General features: G+C 49.3%; 1 protein-coding gene across 4 annotated transcripts in view; it reads right to left on the minus strand.

Annotated features, from left to right (window-relative positions):
- Positions 1-18,661, minus strand: part of Col26a1 (collagen, type XXVI, alpha 1) — a 141,618-nt gene that overhangs the window by 93,509 nt on the left and 29,448 nt on the right. For 2 of the 4 annotated variants that reach the window (XM_006504363.4, NM_024474.3), the window contains exons 2-3: positions 12,217-12,339; positions 1,387-1,490 (exon numbers count right to left, since the gene is read on the minus strand). Coding sequence is in view for 3 of the 4 variants with exons in the window: in NM_024474.3 (NP_077794.2) it covers positions 1,387-1,490; positions 12,217-12,339 (227 nt within the window). In the remaining variant the exon portion in view is untranslated. The remainder of the gene's footprint in view (positions 1-1,386; positions 1,491-12,216; positions 12,340-18,661) is intronic. The other 2 variants (NM_001346699.1, XM_006504362.1) reach the window with 2 other exon arrangements.

The raw sequence follows: 18,661 nt of genomic DNA on the forward strand, positions 1-18,661 counted from the left end.
AGTTGCCTTAGTCATCGTGTCTCTTCGCAGGAATGGAACTAACTAAGACAGATGTGCAGTGCCCTCTTTTGATCTCCACGCTTACTCACAGGCACATGCACCCCCACATACATATGCACACAAACACACACACATGCATCCCCACATACATATGTACATACACACACATGCACACACATATACACACAGAGAGATGTATATATACAAATAACTAAATAAACATTTGCACATTTAAGTATATGAAAATTTTACTTATTTTAAAAAGATGCTATGCTATGCAAAAGCTGGAAATAACTCAAATACCTTATACTAGATGTTTAGCTAACAAAGGACATGTGTTTCCATATTCTATAACCACAAAAAGTTATAGAAGGACGTCAGTCCACAAGAAGAGATGCCCTTGAAAGCCACTGTGGTCGGTACATAAGTGTACTGTGTGCGCGGGCACGCGCGGGCACGCGCGCGTGCGCACACACACACACACACACACACAAATCTCAAGTTTTGTTGTTATCACTTTTTGGTTTTCTTTTTCTTTTTGCCAAAGGGAGATGGGAAGCTACTTTGAAATATGTCATTCCAGGTGTTTCTATGCTTTAACACTGAATATGAATAGGTGCTTTTGACTTATAATAGGACAGTGCACAGATATACTTATAAATATAAAACATTGAAAATGCATTTGAGGGTCTAGAGGGTCATGTGGTAAGGTCTTGACCCAAGTATCACTAACCTGGGTGTGTTGTGTACACTGGGGAGTTGGAGGCAGGGGGATTCCTGTACCTCACTGTCCAACCAGCCAGCCTACAGCCTACCTTAATCAGCGGGCCCCAGGTCTCAGTGAGAGACCTTGTCTCAAAAGAACGAGGTGGACGGCTCCAGTGCCAACCTCTGATCTCCACATATGCACAAATTCATGTGTACCCACCTACACATAAACAAAAGGTATATGTTTTTATATAATGAATCTGAGGGGAGCGAGATACAGCTCGGCATCCTGGTGTCTGCCTGTTTGTACCAGATTAAACCCTCATCTGCATTCCCTTAGCCACAAACTGCTAGTAATACCTGTTCCAGTTCTGAATGTGTCGGAGCCAGAAGGAGAAACAGGCTGTAAATCAAATTCCCTCTCCGAGATCAGAGCTGCTGAGGCTCCCCCACTTCCCATCCAGCCAGTGTAAATAGGAACCCAGACTGGCCACAAGCATGGTGAACCGCTTTGCCCAGAGTACCGGGCTCAGGGATCGTCAGAAGAGTAAAGAACTCCAGTTCTCAAAGCACGTAGAGCAGAAAGGGAACCAGCGGACCCAGGGCACACGGCGGGTGAGGACAGAAACACCCATAGCCCTTACAGCCTCGATGGCTAGCGTTCCAGCTCCTACTTACCTTCCTCGCAGTTGCTTCCGGTGAATCCTGGGCAACACCTCCACTCCAGCGCAGTCACCGTGCGGTAGGAAACCCGGTAGGTCGGTCTAATGAGAGTCCTGTAACTAACACAAGGACGCGGTCAGTGGGGCATGCACTCCTGCCCATCCACCCCGACTGGCTGCTGAAGGTACCCGGCCTACTTAGAGTTTGGGAGGACAGCAGGACAGCTGACCTGTCACCTCAGCTTTGTGCTCACTGGCTCTGTGGTTAGAGACAAATCACCAGCCCAGGAGACCCAGACAGGAATCAGGGTCCTTCTAGACTCTTCTTACTTCTCTTAACCCCTCACTAGAGGATGCCAAGCAGGTACTATACTACAAAGACATGCCCTCCCCACAGCACTTCACTGGGGGATTCTAGGCAAGCATTTTACCACTGAGCCACGCCCCCAGCCCCTCCCTGGGGGATTCTAGGCAGGGGCTCTACCACTAAGCCACGCCCCCAGCCCCTCCCTGGGGGATTCTAGGCAGATGCTCTACCACTGAGCCACGCCCCCAGCTTCTCACTGGGGGATTCTAGGCAGGGGCTCTATGACTGAGCCACGCCCCCAGCCCCTCACTGGGTATTCTAGGTAGGCATTTTCCCACCGAACACCTTCAGCCCTCTTTGTAAGACAGGGTTTTAAGTTGACTTGGCTGATCTCAAACATAGTCTGTACTGTCCTGGGTAGGCCTGACCACGCAATCTTCTGGCTTCTGCCTCTGAGTATCTGGATTGCTCACCCGGGCACGTACCACCTGACCCTGCTCACCCCTGTCTTTCTCTAGCTTTGTAAGTACACCCAGCTGCTGTGGAGAAGTGTCTCACAGTCTTGAGTAAGCAAGACTGGGGTTGCACTGTGATCAGAACGGTGCTCACCCTCAGCAAATGCGTTTTGATTAAAATTCAGACAGCCACATTAGAATCCTTCCTCAGTTAAAATGTTTCTAACCAGGCACATCAAGAAGGTTTAGAGCAGGGCTGAGGGGACAGTGCGGTCGGTACAGTGCTTGCCTTGTGTGTACCAGATGTGAGTTTGAAATGCAGAACACACATTAAAATGCCAGGTGTGGGGATGTGCGCTCATTATCCCAGCCCTCGGGAGGTGGGGACAGGAGACTCCCTAGGGCTTGCTGGTCAGTCAGCCTGGCCAAGTCGGTGAGCTCCAGGCTGAGTCTCAAAAGGGAGGTTAAAGGGCTGGTGTAATGGAATGATGGGTAAATGGGTGACCTGAGTCTGATTGCCCCAGACTCACACGGTGGGCGGAGAGAGCAAGTTCCCAAAGCCTCTGACTTCTACTTGTGCACTGTGTATGTGCGTATGCTCGTGCACACACACACAGAGAAAGGTTAAAAAGTGAAATCAAGCCGGGTGTGGTGGCGCACACCTTTAATCCCAGCACTTGGGAGGCAGAGGCAGGCAGATTTCTGAGTTCAAGGCCAGCCTGGTCTACAAAGTGAGTTCCAGGACTACACAGAGAAACCCTGTCTCGAAAAGAAAGAAAGAAAGAAAGAAAGAAAGAAAGAAAGAAAGAAAGAAAGAAAGAAAGAAAGAAAGAAAGAAAGAAAGAAAGAAAGGAGGAGAAAAAGAGAAAAAAGAAAAGAAAAGAAAAGAAAAGAAAAGAAAAGAAAAGAAAAGAAAAGAAAAGAAAAGAAAAGAAAAGAAAAGAAAAGAAGAGAAATGAAATGAAGCCCAGTGTTATGGTGCACATCTGTGAATCTAGCAGTTGGGGCGACTGAAGTTTGAGGACCTCATGTTTGAGACCAGTCTAAGCTATTCATACTGGGACCCTGTCTCAAACAAATAAAATACCCCCCAAAACAAACAAAAAGAACAAACAACCAACCAAAACAAAACCTATATGGTCAAGATCGCAAGCCCCGGCTCCTGTGTGTTACTCCAGCTTTCTGCTTTAACGTGTCTGTACCAATCCCCCTTCCACACAAGGCGGCTTGGCTTCACAAACATTTAAATCCACTGTCATGGGGTGATTTAATGGGCGAATGGAGAAATGAGGAGTTAATTGGTGGCAGCATCTGAAGCTTCCCTGTTGACAGGAAAACCCACAAATCACAGCCATTTCTAAAATGGGACTTCAGGAATAGGCTCTGCTTGTGGGAACTCTTGAAGGTCTCCTCCAAGATGTGCCTCGTGAGCATTCCGCGAGCCAGAGATGGTCTCCACCGTTTAGCTACATGTCCCCTGCTCTACCTGGGGTGGGACAGTTCCCTCTACACACTGCCCCTCTCTCTCCCAGCCTTTGGCCACTGAGAGGTACTACAGTCCACATTTTAAGTGATGATGCTGGAGAGACGGCTTAGCTGGTCACACGATTGCTGGTCAGGCCTGAAGTCCCGAGTTCTGATCCTCGTCAATCGTGTGACAATGCCAGCTGTGGTGGCAAGCACTTGTAACCCCAGCCCGGAGGAGGTGGAGATAGGAGAACCCCTGAGGGTCACTGGCCAGCCAGTCTAGCCTACTCGCTGAGTTCCAGGCCAGTAAGAGAACCAAAGAGATGGCTCAGTGGTTAAGAGCACCTACTGTTCTTGCAGAGGGCCCAGGTCCGTTTCCAAGCAACCTACTCACAACCATCTAGAAGGCCAGTTCCAGGGCACAGACATCCCTCTTAGGAGCTCTGAGGTGGTTACATACATGGTGCACATATACACACGCAAGCAACACACTCACACACACACACACAGAGAATAAAATAAGTAAGGGACTGCAGAGATGCGCAAACATTAAAACTATGACCGGCTCTTCCAGAAGACCTGAGTTTAACTCCAAGCACCCACATTGGGCAGCTCACAGCTGCCTGTAACTCCCACTCTGGGGACTCAGTGCCTCTGGCCTACAGAGGCACCTGAGCTAGTGTGCACATACTCCCACACAGAGATTTCCCTTCATTAAAGACCATTTTAAAATCTTTAAATTTTTAAAAAGTGCACATGTACACAAAAACAATTATTACCCCAAAACAGAACATTTAAAACCACCTTTTTATTATTATTGTGTGGAGAGCGCTCAGCACGTGCCACAGCACACCTGTAGAGATCACGGAGGGACAACTTTCAGGGGTCTGCTCTCTCCTTCCACTGTGTGTGTCCCAGGAATCAAACTTGGGTCCTCAGGCTTGGCTGCAAGCACCTTTTTCTGCTGAGCCGTCTTGCTGGCCCTAATACGGTGAATTGAGTGGTTTATATATGTTCATGTAGAGCAAGTCAAGAGGCCATGATCATTCCAAGCTTGCATATGAAGAAACTGAGGCAGAAGTTTGTTTAGCAACTTTAACAGCCCCACTGCTGGATGTCCGTGGCACTGTGGAATCGCTCCAGGGTCCAGTCAGTCTGCCCTGGCCATCTCATGCCTGAGAGCACTTTTCCTTCCAGGAGCTTCCTGAGGCTGCTGCTTTCAGGTTCCTGAACTGCAGGAGGAGAGCTTGATCCTCCAGTACAGCTCTCCTCTGGCTCACTATGGACCACTCTGCTGACTGGTGCCATCATTCCGACTCTGCAAAGCTCCTAGCCTGCGCCAACGACAAGCACAGACTCCACCAGTGGGTGGCGCTGTTTCGCCAGCCTGGCCGACCAATGCTACGTTTGAAGGGCAACTTAGTCTCCTGGATATCCAGAGGGCTTCAGTATGAATTTGTGAGCTATCTCCCTCCCTAAGACGGAGCCTAGGGGTGCTTCATCCTCCTCTGTCAAACCTGGTTGTGCACACAAAAGTTCCCCTCCCTATATACCCTTCCTTCTTCTTCTCAATGACCCTTCACAGTGAAACTCAAATGTTCCCTCTGTCCCCTGGGCAGAGTTGACAAGCTCCCTCCTCTTCCCCTCCTACACATCTTGTAAGAGAGCTTGGTTATAAGTTATTCACACGCTCAGCAAAACATTCCCAACCGTCTGCTTTGTGCAAGCAAGGGGATTGTTAGCATGAACAAGGAGGCGGGCATGGAAGTGTACACTTCTAACCCCAGCCTCTTGGGAGGCAGAAGCCTTTACAGAGTCTGAATGCAGCGTCTCAGAAGGCAGAAGCAGGTAGAGCTCTGAGAATTCAAGGCCAGTCTGGTCTATGTGGTCTATAGGTCAAGTAGGGCTATGTAGTAAGACTCTGGCTTTCCTGCTTAGGGTTTCTATTGACTGAAGGAAGTCAGGACAGGAACTCAAACAGAACAGGAACCTAGAGGCAGGAGCTGATGCAGAGGCCATGGAGGGGTGCCGCTTACTGGTTTGCTCTCTGTGGTTTGCTCAGTCTGCTTTCTTATAGAACCCAGAACCACCAGCCAAGGGATGGTACTGCTCACCATGGGCCGGGCCCTCTCCCATCAATCACTAATTGAGAAAACGTCTTACATCTGGGTCTTATGGAGACTTTAGCTCTTGTCAACTTGGGAGAAAACTGTTCAGCACACTGGACAAAGGGAAAAAAAATGCTAGACAAGGCAGGCACACAAGAGTGAGCAGCCAATACCAGGTGGCGTGATGAAGCTAACTCTACCCCAGCTTTGTGCGTTATTTTTTTGTTTTAGATTTATTTATTTATTATATGTAAGTACACACTATAGCTGTTTCCAGACACTCCAGATGAGGGCATCAGATCTTGTTACAGATGGTTGTGAGCCACCATGTGGTTGCTGGGATTTGAACTCAGGACCTTCAGAAGAGCAGTCAGTGAGTCCTCTTAACCTCTGAGCCATCTCTCCAGCCCCAGCTTTGGGCGTCATTAGTGTACATGTTTAGGTGTGCAGGTCACAAGACAACTTGTGGGAGTCAGTCCTCTCCTTCTACCATGTGGGTCCCAGAGATCAGACACAGGTCATTGAGTTCAGTGGTGAGTACTTCTCCCAGGGAGGGGACCTGCCTCATGAGAGATCTCCACCCGAGGCCAGACAGGAAGGAAGGAAAGGTGTGGAAGGGAATCAGGGCTGCTAACTGGGACCCAGCAGGGACCCAGCAGGGACAAACGACCTCACTTAATGAGAAAAACGGACACTCAGAGGAGAGGGAGGTCAGACTCAAAGCAGCATACACTTGACAGACTCAAGCCTCCAATGGGGCCAGTGAGTGTGCTCTTGTCTGCCAAGCGATGTATCAAAGCTCTTTGCTGGAGTCTTGGGAGGTGGCTCAGTGAGTAAGAGTGTTTGCTGTGCAGGCATGAAGACTGGAGTTCAAATCCCCAGCATTCAAAAATGAAGCCTGGACCTGGCTGCCTGAACTGTAACCTCAGCACTGTGGTATGTCCAGGAGGGGCACTGCAGCGCTGCGGTATGTCCAGGAGGGGGACTGCAGCGCTGTGGTATGTCCAGGTGGGGGACTGCTGGGATCTGATGGCTGCCAGCCTAGCTCAGGTTTAATTAGAGATCCTGTCTTAAAGGAAATGGATAAAAGTAACAGAAGAGGACACTCGACGTCCTCCTCTGACCTCCACAGTGGACTTGGACCCTGAGCAGTCCTAGCTGGGTGCTGTAAGAAAGGAGGCTGAGCAAGCCATGGGCAGCCAGATGCTAAACAGCACTCTGCCACGGTCTCTCTGTCAGCTCCTCCCTACAGGTCCCTGTCATGAATTCCTGTCTTACTTACATGGATGGTAGACTACATTCATATTTTCTCACAGAAGAGAACCCCTAGCTAAGACACTAACATGCCCTTCAAGGACATACAGGTCCTCCAAAGAAATGGTCAAAATCACAATTATGTGGCATGCAGAGAACTCAGAGGGGGACCTGCTACAGACCCACAGCTTCTCAGTGACTATCCTGAAAGTCTGCAGAAATGTCCAAGGTGTGCCCAAAAGCAGGTTGCTTCAAAGGAGATTAGAAGGACTGGCAAGATGGCTCAGCTGGGAAAGGTGCCTGCTGCCAAGACTGACCACCCAAGTTCAATCCCCAGGACCTACCTACAAGGTGGAAGGAGAGCCCTGACTCCTGAAAGTTGTCTTGAGGCGGCCACATGTGTGCCATGGTGCACGCACACATGTGGACACACACACACTAAATAAATAAGTGAATAAATACATTTTTAAAAGAAAGAGATTTGCAAAAGGTATTCCTATGGGGGTGAGATACTCAATTACTGGAAATAGATGCGTAGAGGCCATAACCCTCTGGCCTTCAAAGGACATCTCCCTGTAGTAACGTGAGGTCTCTTAATGGGAGCCTGGGTACTGCCACAGTCTGGGAGCCACTGGCTCATCCTAAGACCTCATCCTACGAGTCTTGCATCCCTCTCTCACTGGCCAGGTCATCTTTCCAGCCCCCTTGCTTGCCTGGTTCTCCGATGCCTCATCAGAGACCTCGGTGAAGAGGAACAGGCTGGGAGGTAGCAAAGCCTCCGCAGGAAACAAGGAGGCACTGCTCAGAGGAAGGAGATTAGCTCCTGAGGAGCAGCAGAGGACCAGCAGGGAGGGAGGGAGGGGAGGTCCCACTGCAGTCCTCCGGGAGGAGGGTTGTGTTTGGCCTCTAGCATTCCCCAGGGGCAGCCACAGACAACTTAGGCAAGAGAATTGTGAGTTTGACATTAGCCTGGGCTTCCTAGTGAGAGCCTGTCTCAAAAACAACAATGAAATCAGATGAGGGCTAGAGAGAGAGAGAAAGAGAGAGAGAGAGAGAGAGAGAGAGAGAGAGAGAGATCAGTGGGTAGAGTGCTTGAAATGATTAGGACCAGAACCTGCCTGAGTCCCAAGACCCATATGAAAATGCTGGCCATGGGCCAGCAAGATGGCTCAGTGTGTGAAGGGCTTGCCACACAGGCCTGGAGACCTGGGTTCAATTCCTGGAATCCATACTACAAATGTGGAATGAGAGAATTAGCTCCATAAAGGTGTCCTCTGGCCTGGACATTTACATCATCATCATCATCATCATCATCATAATAATAGTAATAGAAAAGTTAACTGTTGGATGTGGACACAGGTATATACCTGGGCTTGCTAGCCATCTAGCCTAGCCAAACTGGCAAGTGCCAGGCTACATAAGAGATTGTATCTCAAACAACAAGATGGTGACACTAGTGCCACCTGAGGTAGATCTATGGACTCTGCATGCATATACCACACGCCTACACACATACACAAGTACACACCAAGAGCAACAGGGAAGAGACAGCAGACTCAGCAGACAGCTGCTTCCGTTTGTAGCTCAGGTCCACAGAGGTGGGAAGCATCACCTAGACAAGAAAGCCTCTGAGATTCCGCAGTCAGGGTGAAGAGGAGGAAGGGGAAGGGGAATGGGGGAGAAGAAAGGAGGGGAAGAAGAAAGAGGCGGAAGAATGGGGGGTGGGAGGAAGAGGAGGAGGGACAGGAAGGCTAGCCCACATCTTAAAGTATTTAAATCAGAACTCCATTTAGCCTGGCAGGCGTCTGCCCCCTGAGCAGCAGGCAGCCCCACCAAAGCAGGAGGCCAGCCAGCAGGGGATCGTCTGGCAGAGGTGGAATGAGGAGGCAGATGAGGAGGAGAGAGTTCCTCCAAAGCCCTCCACTCAGCACATCTGGAAAAGGTTGGCTGGAATGCCATCAAAGACCTCAGAGGAGCTGAAGATTCCGCCAAGGGCAGAAGAGGCTTGGTGGAGCAAAGCGACCCACCCCTTGGTGCCCATGTGACTCCTCTGAGTCTGGCAGACCTCCTGAACCCAGCCCACCACCACTAAGAGTTGACTGAGAGAGCCTTGGGGGCACCCAAGGCTAATGTCCAATACCACCTGACACTGACTGTAAGGGACACACGCAAGCTAAGCCAATCCCCCACTCCAGAGCAAGACAGGGAATGGGAGTCATCCCCCTGTCCCAACTAGGAAACTGAGGCACTGAGCAAGGAGGCCCAGATGGTCCTTTCTGCCTCCAGGTCTTTGTTAGTGCTGTGTCATAACTTGACCCATAAGGGAGGAAGGATTAATCTGGGCTCATGGCTCAAGGGCATAGTCCACTAGGACCCAAAGGCAGCCGGACACATTCATTGAGTCTGCAGTCAGGAAGCAGGGGGAGATGAACGTTGATGTTCAGCTCAAGTTCTCCTTGTTTGTTTTAAATCTGTGCTTAATTTGATTGCATTCCCCCCTCTCTCTCGTGGTGTTGAAGGGTTACGGGGTCAAGGGGATGACACACTGAGACCAGCTACAGGGAGGCATATCAACTTTACTTGGGGTGATCAGGACTTATATAGTTTTGGGGACTAGGGATAGAAACACCCAGGATGGGCAACGGTCACTGGCTGAAGGCTTTGGGTACCAAAATGCCCATTAGCATAGGGAAGCATTTCAGCAATCTCAGGTTGTAGCTGAATGGGTTCTTATCGGGAGAAAGGAAGTTGAACCTGTAATCTAATTAAGGTTACATGACATTCTGCAGATAGAGGCATAGGGCCTGGGGAGTTGAACTCCCCAGACAAGTTCGGAAAAGGGGAAGCCCTGCCAATGAAGGGGGTCCTCCATATTGTGCCGAGCTTAGAAGGCTATCCAGTCAAGGGTAGAGTTCGACTTTAATTAGCAGGGCAGCAGCAGTGTGTGCCAAGACCATGTGCATGTCTGTGAGCAGAAGCCCCATCAGTCGTCCATGTTGGGTTTGTTTTGGAGACACTATCTTCACTGGCCTGGAGCGTGTCTATTCATCCAGGCTGGCTATACACTGGCTAACCAGTGAGCCTCAGGGATCGAAATGTCTGCCCCTTGCTAAGCTGGGGTTACAGGTATATACCACCAAGCCACTTCTAACCTGGGTTCAGGGGATGGAACTCGGGACCTTATGCTTGGGAGGCAAGCACTTTATGACAGAGCTGTGTCCCTCAGTCAAGCCCTAGTCTTGCTCCATTCACAGCAAAATGTCAAATTCTTATATTAAGTTTCTCCCTGCTCAATGCCATCTCCATCCTCACACCTACCATGTCCCCCAAAATGTACATACCGCTGTCCCCAGTAACTTAGTCATCTGGCGTTGTGCCTCCAGCTGGCCAGAGGGCAGCAGGGATCCACCTCCCTCTGCCTGCCCGGCGCTGGGCTTGCCAGCATGTGCCGCTGTGCCCGCCCAGCTTTTTCACAAGGGTTCGGGGAATGGAACTCAGGTCTCCTCTTTATACAGAAAGCTCAGAACCTGAACCACAGAAACTGAACCACCTCCCAAACTCAGTTTAGTATCTTTTTCTTTTGGGACAGTATCTTCAGGCCAGGTTGGCCTGAAATTCAGTCTCCCTGCCTTAGCTATTGAGTGCTGGGAATACAGGCACCCAACCAACCTTTCCCAGAGCGCTCTATCCCTGTCTCTCTGTCTCTTTCTCTGTCTGCCTATCTCTCTTTCTCTCTGTCTCTCTATTTCTCTTCTTTTTTCTTTCTTTTTTTTTTTTTAATTTTTGATACAGGGTCTCATGTAGCCAAGGCTAGCCCTGCGTGTGCTCTGTATCAGAGGGTAGATAACATTGAGCTTCTGATCCTCCTGCATGTTCCACTATGCCTAGTTTATGCAGTGCTGGAATGGAAATCAGGATTCTATGATTCTAGGTGAGCCCTGAGCCACATCACCAGCCCCTTACTGTCTAGGGTAGACCCAGGATCCAGAGATTGAAGTGACATTACTACCATGGAGAAAAGCAACGGGGGACCAAGGGAAGCAATTTGCAACTGATCCCAAGCTCAGTGAAGTGCCTTCTGTATTCTGTTTTCTCCACCACGGTTCTATGCCAACACAAACCAAGGCGCCCAGGAATGCTTCAAAGGATGGGGAGACCAAAATTGGGCCCCACACAACTCCAGAAAAATGGGGAGGCAAAACAGACAAGAAATACGGAAACCTGAACGCTGATATGTAAATGCTGCGGTTGGAACACGGCCAGACACGCTGAGCAAGTGGGATTCTAAGTGAAAGAATAGGCCAGAGTCAGCTCGGGATGGGGTGGGGGTCCTGCCAGTATTTGCTTCTCTAACCTCAGAGTAAGGAATGCAGGCAAGCAGCATGCTCAGGCCTGAACCGCACCAGGAGTGCCTGGAGTTGGTTCCTAAGCCTTTCGACACTCATAAAGCCTGCGCCTCGGAGTTGATTAGAAGTTAGGTTCCTGCGGGACTTCCATCATGGAGTCTCATCTCTTCCCCCAGCAATATTTTGAGACAGTATTCTGTCCTCTCCATTTTAAGGTAGGGAAACTGAGACTTGCAGGCTCCCAGCCAATGAGGCATCAAGAGAACTCTCTAGGAAGGCAAGGTTGTGAGAAGGTGGAGCTAGCAAGCTACGAGAGGGTAAGAAGGATGGCTGGGAATGCGCGTGCTTGAGGGGTGGGGCTGTGTATGGGTGTGGCTTTTTGAAGGGGCGTGGTTTTGGAGGGTGTGTCTGTGAGAGTTCAGAGCCACAAGAGGGTGTGATTGTTGTGAGGTGGTGGCTGTGGTAGGGCACAGCTGTGGGACGGTGTGGTTGTGGGAAAGTGTGACTGTAGGACCGTGAGGCTGAGAGGACTGGCTGCAGAATGCGCCCTCAAGAGGGGTATTGTAATAGGGTGTGGCCCTGAGTGGGCGTGGCTATTAAGGGGCAGCTCTAAAACCTAGATTTCCAAGCCCATATTTTTTAAATTTACTTTCCTTCTTAGTCCCACCATCCCTCTCCATCTCTTGTCCCCTCCCCCAAGAATCAGCAATAATCCGAAACAGTGACACTGTCTCAGGCAGGAGCATGTCTCTCTCGTGGCGGCATGTACACCTCACTCCCTGTTCATGGACTCTGTGGCCAACTTTCCTTTCCCAGCATCAAGGCAGCCAACCCCAGGACTGTACTTGGGTCACATCATGCGAGGGAACAGAAAGGCAAGGCAGAACCGGGCACCCTGGGTGCCTTTACCTCACGAGGTTGGCACAGGGCCCAGGCCACCGGCAGCTCTGGTAGACTCGCTGGACCACCGTCTCGGAGCCATTCTGCACCTGGCAGGACACTGTCCTTGTCACCGTGTGATGGCACCAGTGCCTGTGGGGACAGCAACAGTTGTGTTAGCCTTGGCTGTTCCCAGATGGCCCAGGGACAGTGTAGAAGAGCATACTATGGGGAAAGGGGGTATTGTCAAAATAAAATTTCCAACAGAAGCAACTTAAGGAAGGAAGGAAGGAAGGAAGGAAGGAAGGAAGGAAGGAAGGAAGGAAGGGAGAGTTGGTTTGGGCTGAGTCTGAGGGTCCAATCTGTCATGACCAGTAAAGCATGAGGTGGCTGGTCACATGGCAACTGCAGTCAGGAAGCAGAGAGAGTTGGATGCTGGTGCTCAGCTCACTGTCTCCTTTTTATGCAGCCCAGGACTCCAGCTGCATAAAAGAGAATGGTGCTGAGCATAGAGAATGGTGCCGCCCATTTGGTCTTCTTATTTCAATTAACCCAATCTAGAAACATACTCAGAGATATGTCTCCTAGTTGATTTTAGATTCTATCAAACTTGACAACCAATATTAACTGTCATAATCAGGCCTGGACCAGATCTGCCTGTTGTAGGACTCTTTCTAGAATAAGCACTCAGACATCAATGAGAAGGGAAGGGAGATGGCACCAGTGCCTAGGAAGCACAGCTTAGCGTAAGCATAGGAGAAACCTGTCAATCAAGTGAGCTGGTTACCTGGAATGCCAGAATGGTCAAACAACCTGGTGATCCTTAGCTATTCTGTTAGGAGCCAGCCTCCCCTGGGTTCCCACTAATATCCTGAGTATTGTTTAGGCCCTAATCCTGAGCTTCAGCTCTCAGTGATTAGAATCCACTTTTTATGAAAGAGGTTCCATGTACTTGGCATTGTCTACCAATAGAATCTATCCTTATGCTTCCGACCGCTCCTTCCTCTCTAGACCCCAAGCCCTGAGCTCTGCTTATCTGCCAGGAGAACTCAGTCTTGTTAGAAAGGTCACAGGCTTTGCTACGTTGCTAGGGAGTTTCTCTGTAGCTACTACCCCTAAAGCTTTATTGTGAGAATTGTTACATGGTAACCTTTTCCCAGAGTTTTACTTTGTTTAACTGTGTGAGGAGAAGAATAAAACACAAGGTCAGACTCGGGAAGTGTTTGACCCAGTGCCTGCAGAGATGGTACTGACTGGAGGTTCATTCTTCACCTTGTATGGTTTGTCTCTGCCAACCCTGAGGTTTATGGGGTTGCCGAAACCAGCAGACCCAAGCCAGGACAGCTCCTGGAAGGCTTCTAGGTGGGGCAGGCAAGCAAGTGAGATTTTACAGAAGCGTCAGCAGGTTGTTAAGGACAAATGACCCCTTGTTTCAGCTGTTCCTCCATATCGTTCTGTTTTGGTAGCAAGTGATGTCCTGCTGGTCAAACAGGTAGTACAAGCAGTGCTTTAAATAAATCACTAAATACACCAATATCTCCCCTTTTTCTTTCTTTCTTTCTTTCTTTCTTTCTTTCTTTCTTCCTTCCTTCCTTCCTTCCTTCCTTTCTTTCTTTCTTTCTTTCTTTCTTTCTTTCTTTCTTCTTTTTTCTTGGTTTGTTTGTTTGCTTGTTTATTTTTTGAGACAGGGTTTCATTGTGTAGCCCTATCCGTCCTGGAACTTCCTCTGTAGTCCAGGCAGATTTTGAACTCGTAGAGATCTGCCTGCCTCTGCCTCCCAAGTGTGGGGATTAAAGGTGTATGCCACCACCATCCAGCAATAAGCCAATATCTAATAATTGATCTTTTCTACCTTACTCTACTTCACACTCTTTTCTTCAAACTCTTAGTTTCTTTGCACCCTGTCTCCAGATAGTCTCTTTGTGTATCCCTAGCTGACCTGGAACTTGTGACACAGACCAGACTGTCCACCAATTCACATAGATGTACTGGCACTACCTCCCCAAGTGCTGAGATTAAAGGCCTGCGATACCACACCCAGACAAACTCTTGGTTAACACTGAACTGTGTATCTGGCCTGTAAAAGTTAACCTTCAGGATCAGCTAAAACATACACCTCCGGGAGTGTCTGGGAAGCTTATTAGAGAGGTTTGATTGGAGTGAATATGGGCGGCACCAGCCAGTGGTCTGGGGTCAGGGACTGAATAATCAAGAGGAAACAAGCTGTTTGCAACTACCACTCACGGCTCCTGACTGGGAAGGCAGTATGAATGGCTGCCCCAAGGTCCTGCCTATGTTCTCACCTGAACTGACCCAGTCTTGAAACTCTGCCACAGACATGCCCACAGTTTTGTTTCCATGGTACTTTTAGAGCCCATTGAGTTGACAATATGAACAATCAGAGATCCTCTGTCAGGGGCTAAGGGGAGGCTAAAGCACTTCAGGCTCTAAGCCCTGGTGTCCTCTCAGGCACTGACCTGTGGATTCCGTGGAAAAGACTCAACCCCCTCCTTGCCACTGAAGCATGATAGAGGCAGACCTGGTTACAGAAGAGGCCCAACCTCCTGATGAGCACAGGGATCTACAGGAACAGAGCAGGGTCAGTTCTAGGAAAGGCTACAAGCTAGGCACCAAACGATCAATCCATTAACTGCAGTCCTGTGGGTCATCAAGGGACAGTGTTACCACAGAAGGATAAACATGGGCCAGAGCAAGGCTGAAAGAGACAAAAGCATGTCAGAAATTCCTGTAAAATTAGGAGTGTCAGGAGAGCTGGACCTAAGGACACAGGCCTGTTCTGGAGGCTGGGGCCATGACTCAGTGGCAGGGCACTAGACTCCCCAGTGAGAGACTAGAGGTGTGACTCAGTGGTAGAGCTCCTATTAGAATCCCCCAGTGAGGGGCTGGGGGCATGGCTCAGTGGTAGAGCCCCTGCCTAGAATCCCCCAGGGAGGGGCTGGGGGCGTGGCTCAGTGGTAGAGCCCCTGCCTAGAATCCCCCAGGGAGGGGCTGGGGGTGTGGCTCAGTGGTAGAGCCCCTGCCTAGAATCCCCCAGTGAGGGGCTGGGGGCGTGGCTCAGTGGTAGAGCACCTGCCTAGAATCCTCCAGGGAAGGAGCAAGGGTATGTATGACTCATCAGGACAGTGACTGGCTACGGAATAGGAAAGGAGAGCTGGACAAGGACAACAGAGGTGGAAAGGGGACAGAACAAACAGTGTGGCGACTGGGCTAAGATACCCAGCAGGAACATACTCCCATCCCCTCCACCTACCACCAGATCCTAGAAATTTTAAAGCTAAAAATAAGTCCCTAGCCACATTAGAAAATGAGAAGCAGTGGGCTAGATGTTCTGAGGCATCCGGGAGAGACATAGAGCAGATGGGAGTAATTTGGAGGTGGAGAGCCCAGCCGGAAATCTCCAGCCAACAGGACCAGCACTAATGATGGGGGCAGCTTAGGAGCACATGTGGTCAGTACGCAAGGGAACCACCCGGGTGACTGCCAGAGGGCAAGGCAGGAGCACAGTAGAAGTGGTCAGGGATAGCGGTAAGAGGCAAGTCTCTATCCCTGCTGGGATCAGGAATCAGGCACTGCCTGCTGGTGCCTGTGGCACACGCCTTTAATCTCAGCACTTGGGAGGCAGAGGCAGGCAGATCTCTGTGAGTTCGAGGCCAGCCTGGTCTACAGAGTGAGTTCCAGGACAGCCAGGATTGCACAGAGAAACCCTATCTTGAAAAACTAGAAAAGAAAACAAAAGAGGAAGAATCAGGCATTGTAGCTGAGATAGGTGGTACATACTTACAGCATGAACACTCTGGAGGCTGAGGCAAGAGGACTGCAAGTTTGAAGCTATCTTGGACAACACAGTAAGTCCCAGACCAGCTTGGACCGTCTATATAGCACATAGACTCATAAGCTATTGACCTTCAGGATACTCTCAGGTCAGATAGCTGGATTCTTTTGCACACCCTTTCCCCATTTTTTTCCCCAAATCACCAGTGTACCAGGTATCAAAAGTCAAGGTATCAAGAAACAGTAAAGTCATATAAGACAAAGAACAAATGCCAAGACTTGAATTATTTGAAGAGAAAAATAAAAAGGCAGAGGCACCAACTGAATAGGCGATAAATCACAAGGAAAACCAACCAGATAACTGGAAAGAACATTTTTTTTAAAGACAGGGTTTCATGTAGCCCAGGTTGGCCCCAGTCTCACTATGTATATAAGGGTCACCTATAACTTTTGATCCTTCTGTCTGTACCTTCCTAGTGCTGGGATTATGAACGCTTTCTCAATAGGATGCTGGGTATCGAACCCAGGGCTTTTGGGGTGCTAGGCAAGTATTGTACCAACTGAGCTGCATTCATCAGCACAAAGAGAGCGTCTAAAACCTTAATATCCTCAAAGAGATAAAATGTGCCACCTGTAAAATTATGGGATGGAAACTTTTGATTTCTTAGAAATGAAGTAAGCCAGGCATGCTGGCACACACCTAGATTCGAGGTACTGGAGAAACTGAGGGAGGCAGGAGCATCAGAACTTCCAGGTGAGCCAGGACTAGCATCTCAGTGGGTCCTTTCTCTAAAAAATGTAACAGGGGCACGAGGAGTGGCTCAGTGGCTGAGCACGCTTGCTGCTTTTCCAGAAGGTCCTAGTTCTGTTCCCAGCAAACACCTGAGGCAACTCACAACTGTCTGCAACTCCAGCTCCAGAGATCCTAACATCCCCTCTGGATGTCACCACATACATGAGGCACACACACAGAAATACACATAAAAATAAACCCTTTAAAAAACAAAAACAAAAAACAAAAAACTGCCTTTGGCAGCACATACTTTTAATCCCAGCACTCAGGAGGCAGAGGTAGATCTAGTAGATCTCTGGTAGAACTTGAGGCTAGCCTCGTCTACAGAGCAAGTTCTAGGACACAGAGAAATACTGTCTAAGAAAAAGAAAACTACAAAGAGACCAGGTTTGAATAGCATCTTTCTGTAATCTTAGTACTTAGGAAGTAGAGGCAGGAGGATTAGGAGTTCAAAGGCATCCTCAACTACCTGTCAAGTTTGAGGTCAGCCTGAGCTACATAAGACTGTAACAGAAAGAAGGGAAAAGGGAGAAGGAAAGAGGGAGCATGAAGAAAACGAAAGGCAGAGAACTGTATAGAAAACTCACCAGAAGACACACACAGCCTATGGAAGGCTCCGCTAAGTGATACTATAGTAAATTTCAGAGCAATTCAGACACTAAGCTGAAACTCCAGCTCCAGAGGATCTGGCGCCCCTTTCTGGCCTCCGAGGGTGCTTTCACTCATGTGCACGGGCACACACAATGACACATGCATCATTTTACATCCTAAGATTTCAAAATCTTGGTGGTTGTGCTATTTTGAAAGCTTGTGGGAACCTCGGGATGAAAGACCTAGCTAGAGGAAGAAGGTCACTGAGGACAGGGTGTGGGAACTATTATCACAGCTTACTTCCTGCCAATTTCTCTTTCCTGGTTGGCCATGATGTGAAAGGAACTTCTCCACCATATGTCCCCACAGTGATGAACTGTCTGAAACCAGCAGCCAAAATGAATCACTCTCTCCTCACAGCTCGGGCCCACATTATGGCACACCTGCAGAGGTCAGGCAGCAACTTTATGTGGGTCCTGGGGCTTGAACTTAGGTCCCTAGGCTTGTGCAACAAGCCATTTTACCTGTTGAGCCATATTGTCTGTATCCACCCCCCACTTTTTTCATCATAATATAGCATGGGTTGGTTCTATATCACCACTCTGTGTGTGCTACCAAAGGACACAGAGATGTGATTCTATTCTAAACAATCTACTGCCAACCTGAGGACAATGCCCAACCTTGAAACCCATCCCACGGACACCAGAACAGACAGAGAGTCCGGCCACTGCTGGATCACACAATGGCATTTCCACAGAAAAATGAACTGCAAATTGGAAAACATTTTCCAGTGGTTTGAATCATCTCCTTCAGACATCTGATATTTTCATGGGCTGTCAATGGTCTCCAGCAACCAAAACAATCAAGACAGCAAAACAGAGAAAGAGGGCTCTGAGCAGAAATACATGAAAACCCAGCTCATCGGTGCTGGGGAGGCGGCTCAGCCAGTGACGTGATTGCCAGGAGAGCATGTGAGCCCGAGTCTGCAACCACAACATCAACATGAAAATCGCCAGGCCCAGGGCACACCTGGAAGCCCAGCACTGGAGGAGCGAAGACAGGAGGGTCTCTAGGGCTTGCAGCCAGTCTAGGCGAGCTCCAGGTTTAGTGAGAGAGATCACATCAAAATAATAGAGTGGAGAGCAGCTAAGGAAGGTACTAACAATGACCTCTGACCTGTGCACACACGCGCACACACACACACAGAATCAAGATGGTTCAAGTGGGTAAAGGGGCTTGCTGCCAATCCTGATGACCTGAGTTTGAGCCCCCACAAGGAGGAAAAAAACTGACTCCTCA

This window comes from Mus musculus, chromosome 5 (assembly GCF_000001635.26).
Source record: "Mus musculus strain C57BL/6J chromosome 5, GRCm38.p6 C57BL/6J".
In the NCBI taxonomy this organism is placed as follows: Eukaryota; Metazoa; Chordata; class Mammalia; order Rodentia; family Muridae; genus Mus; species Mus musculus.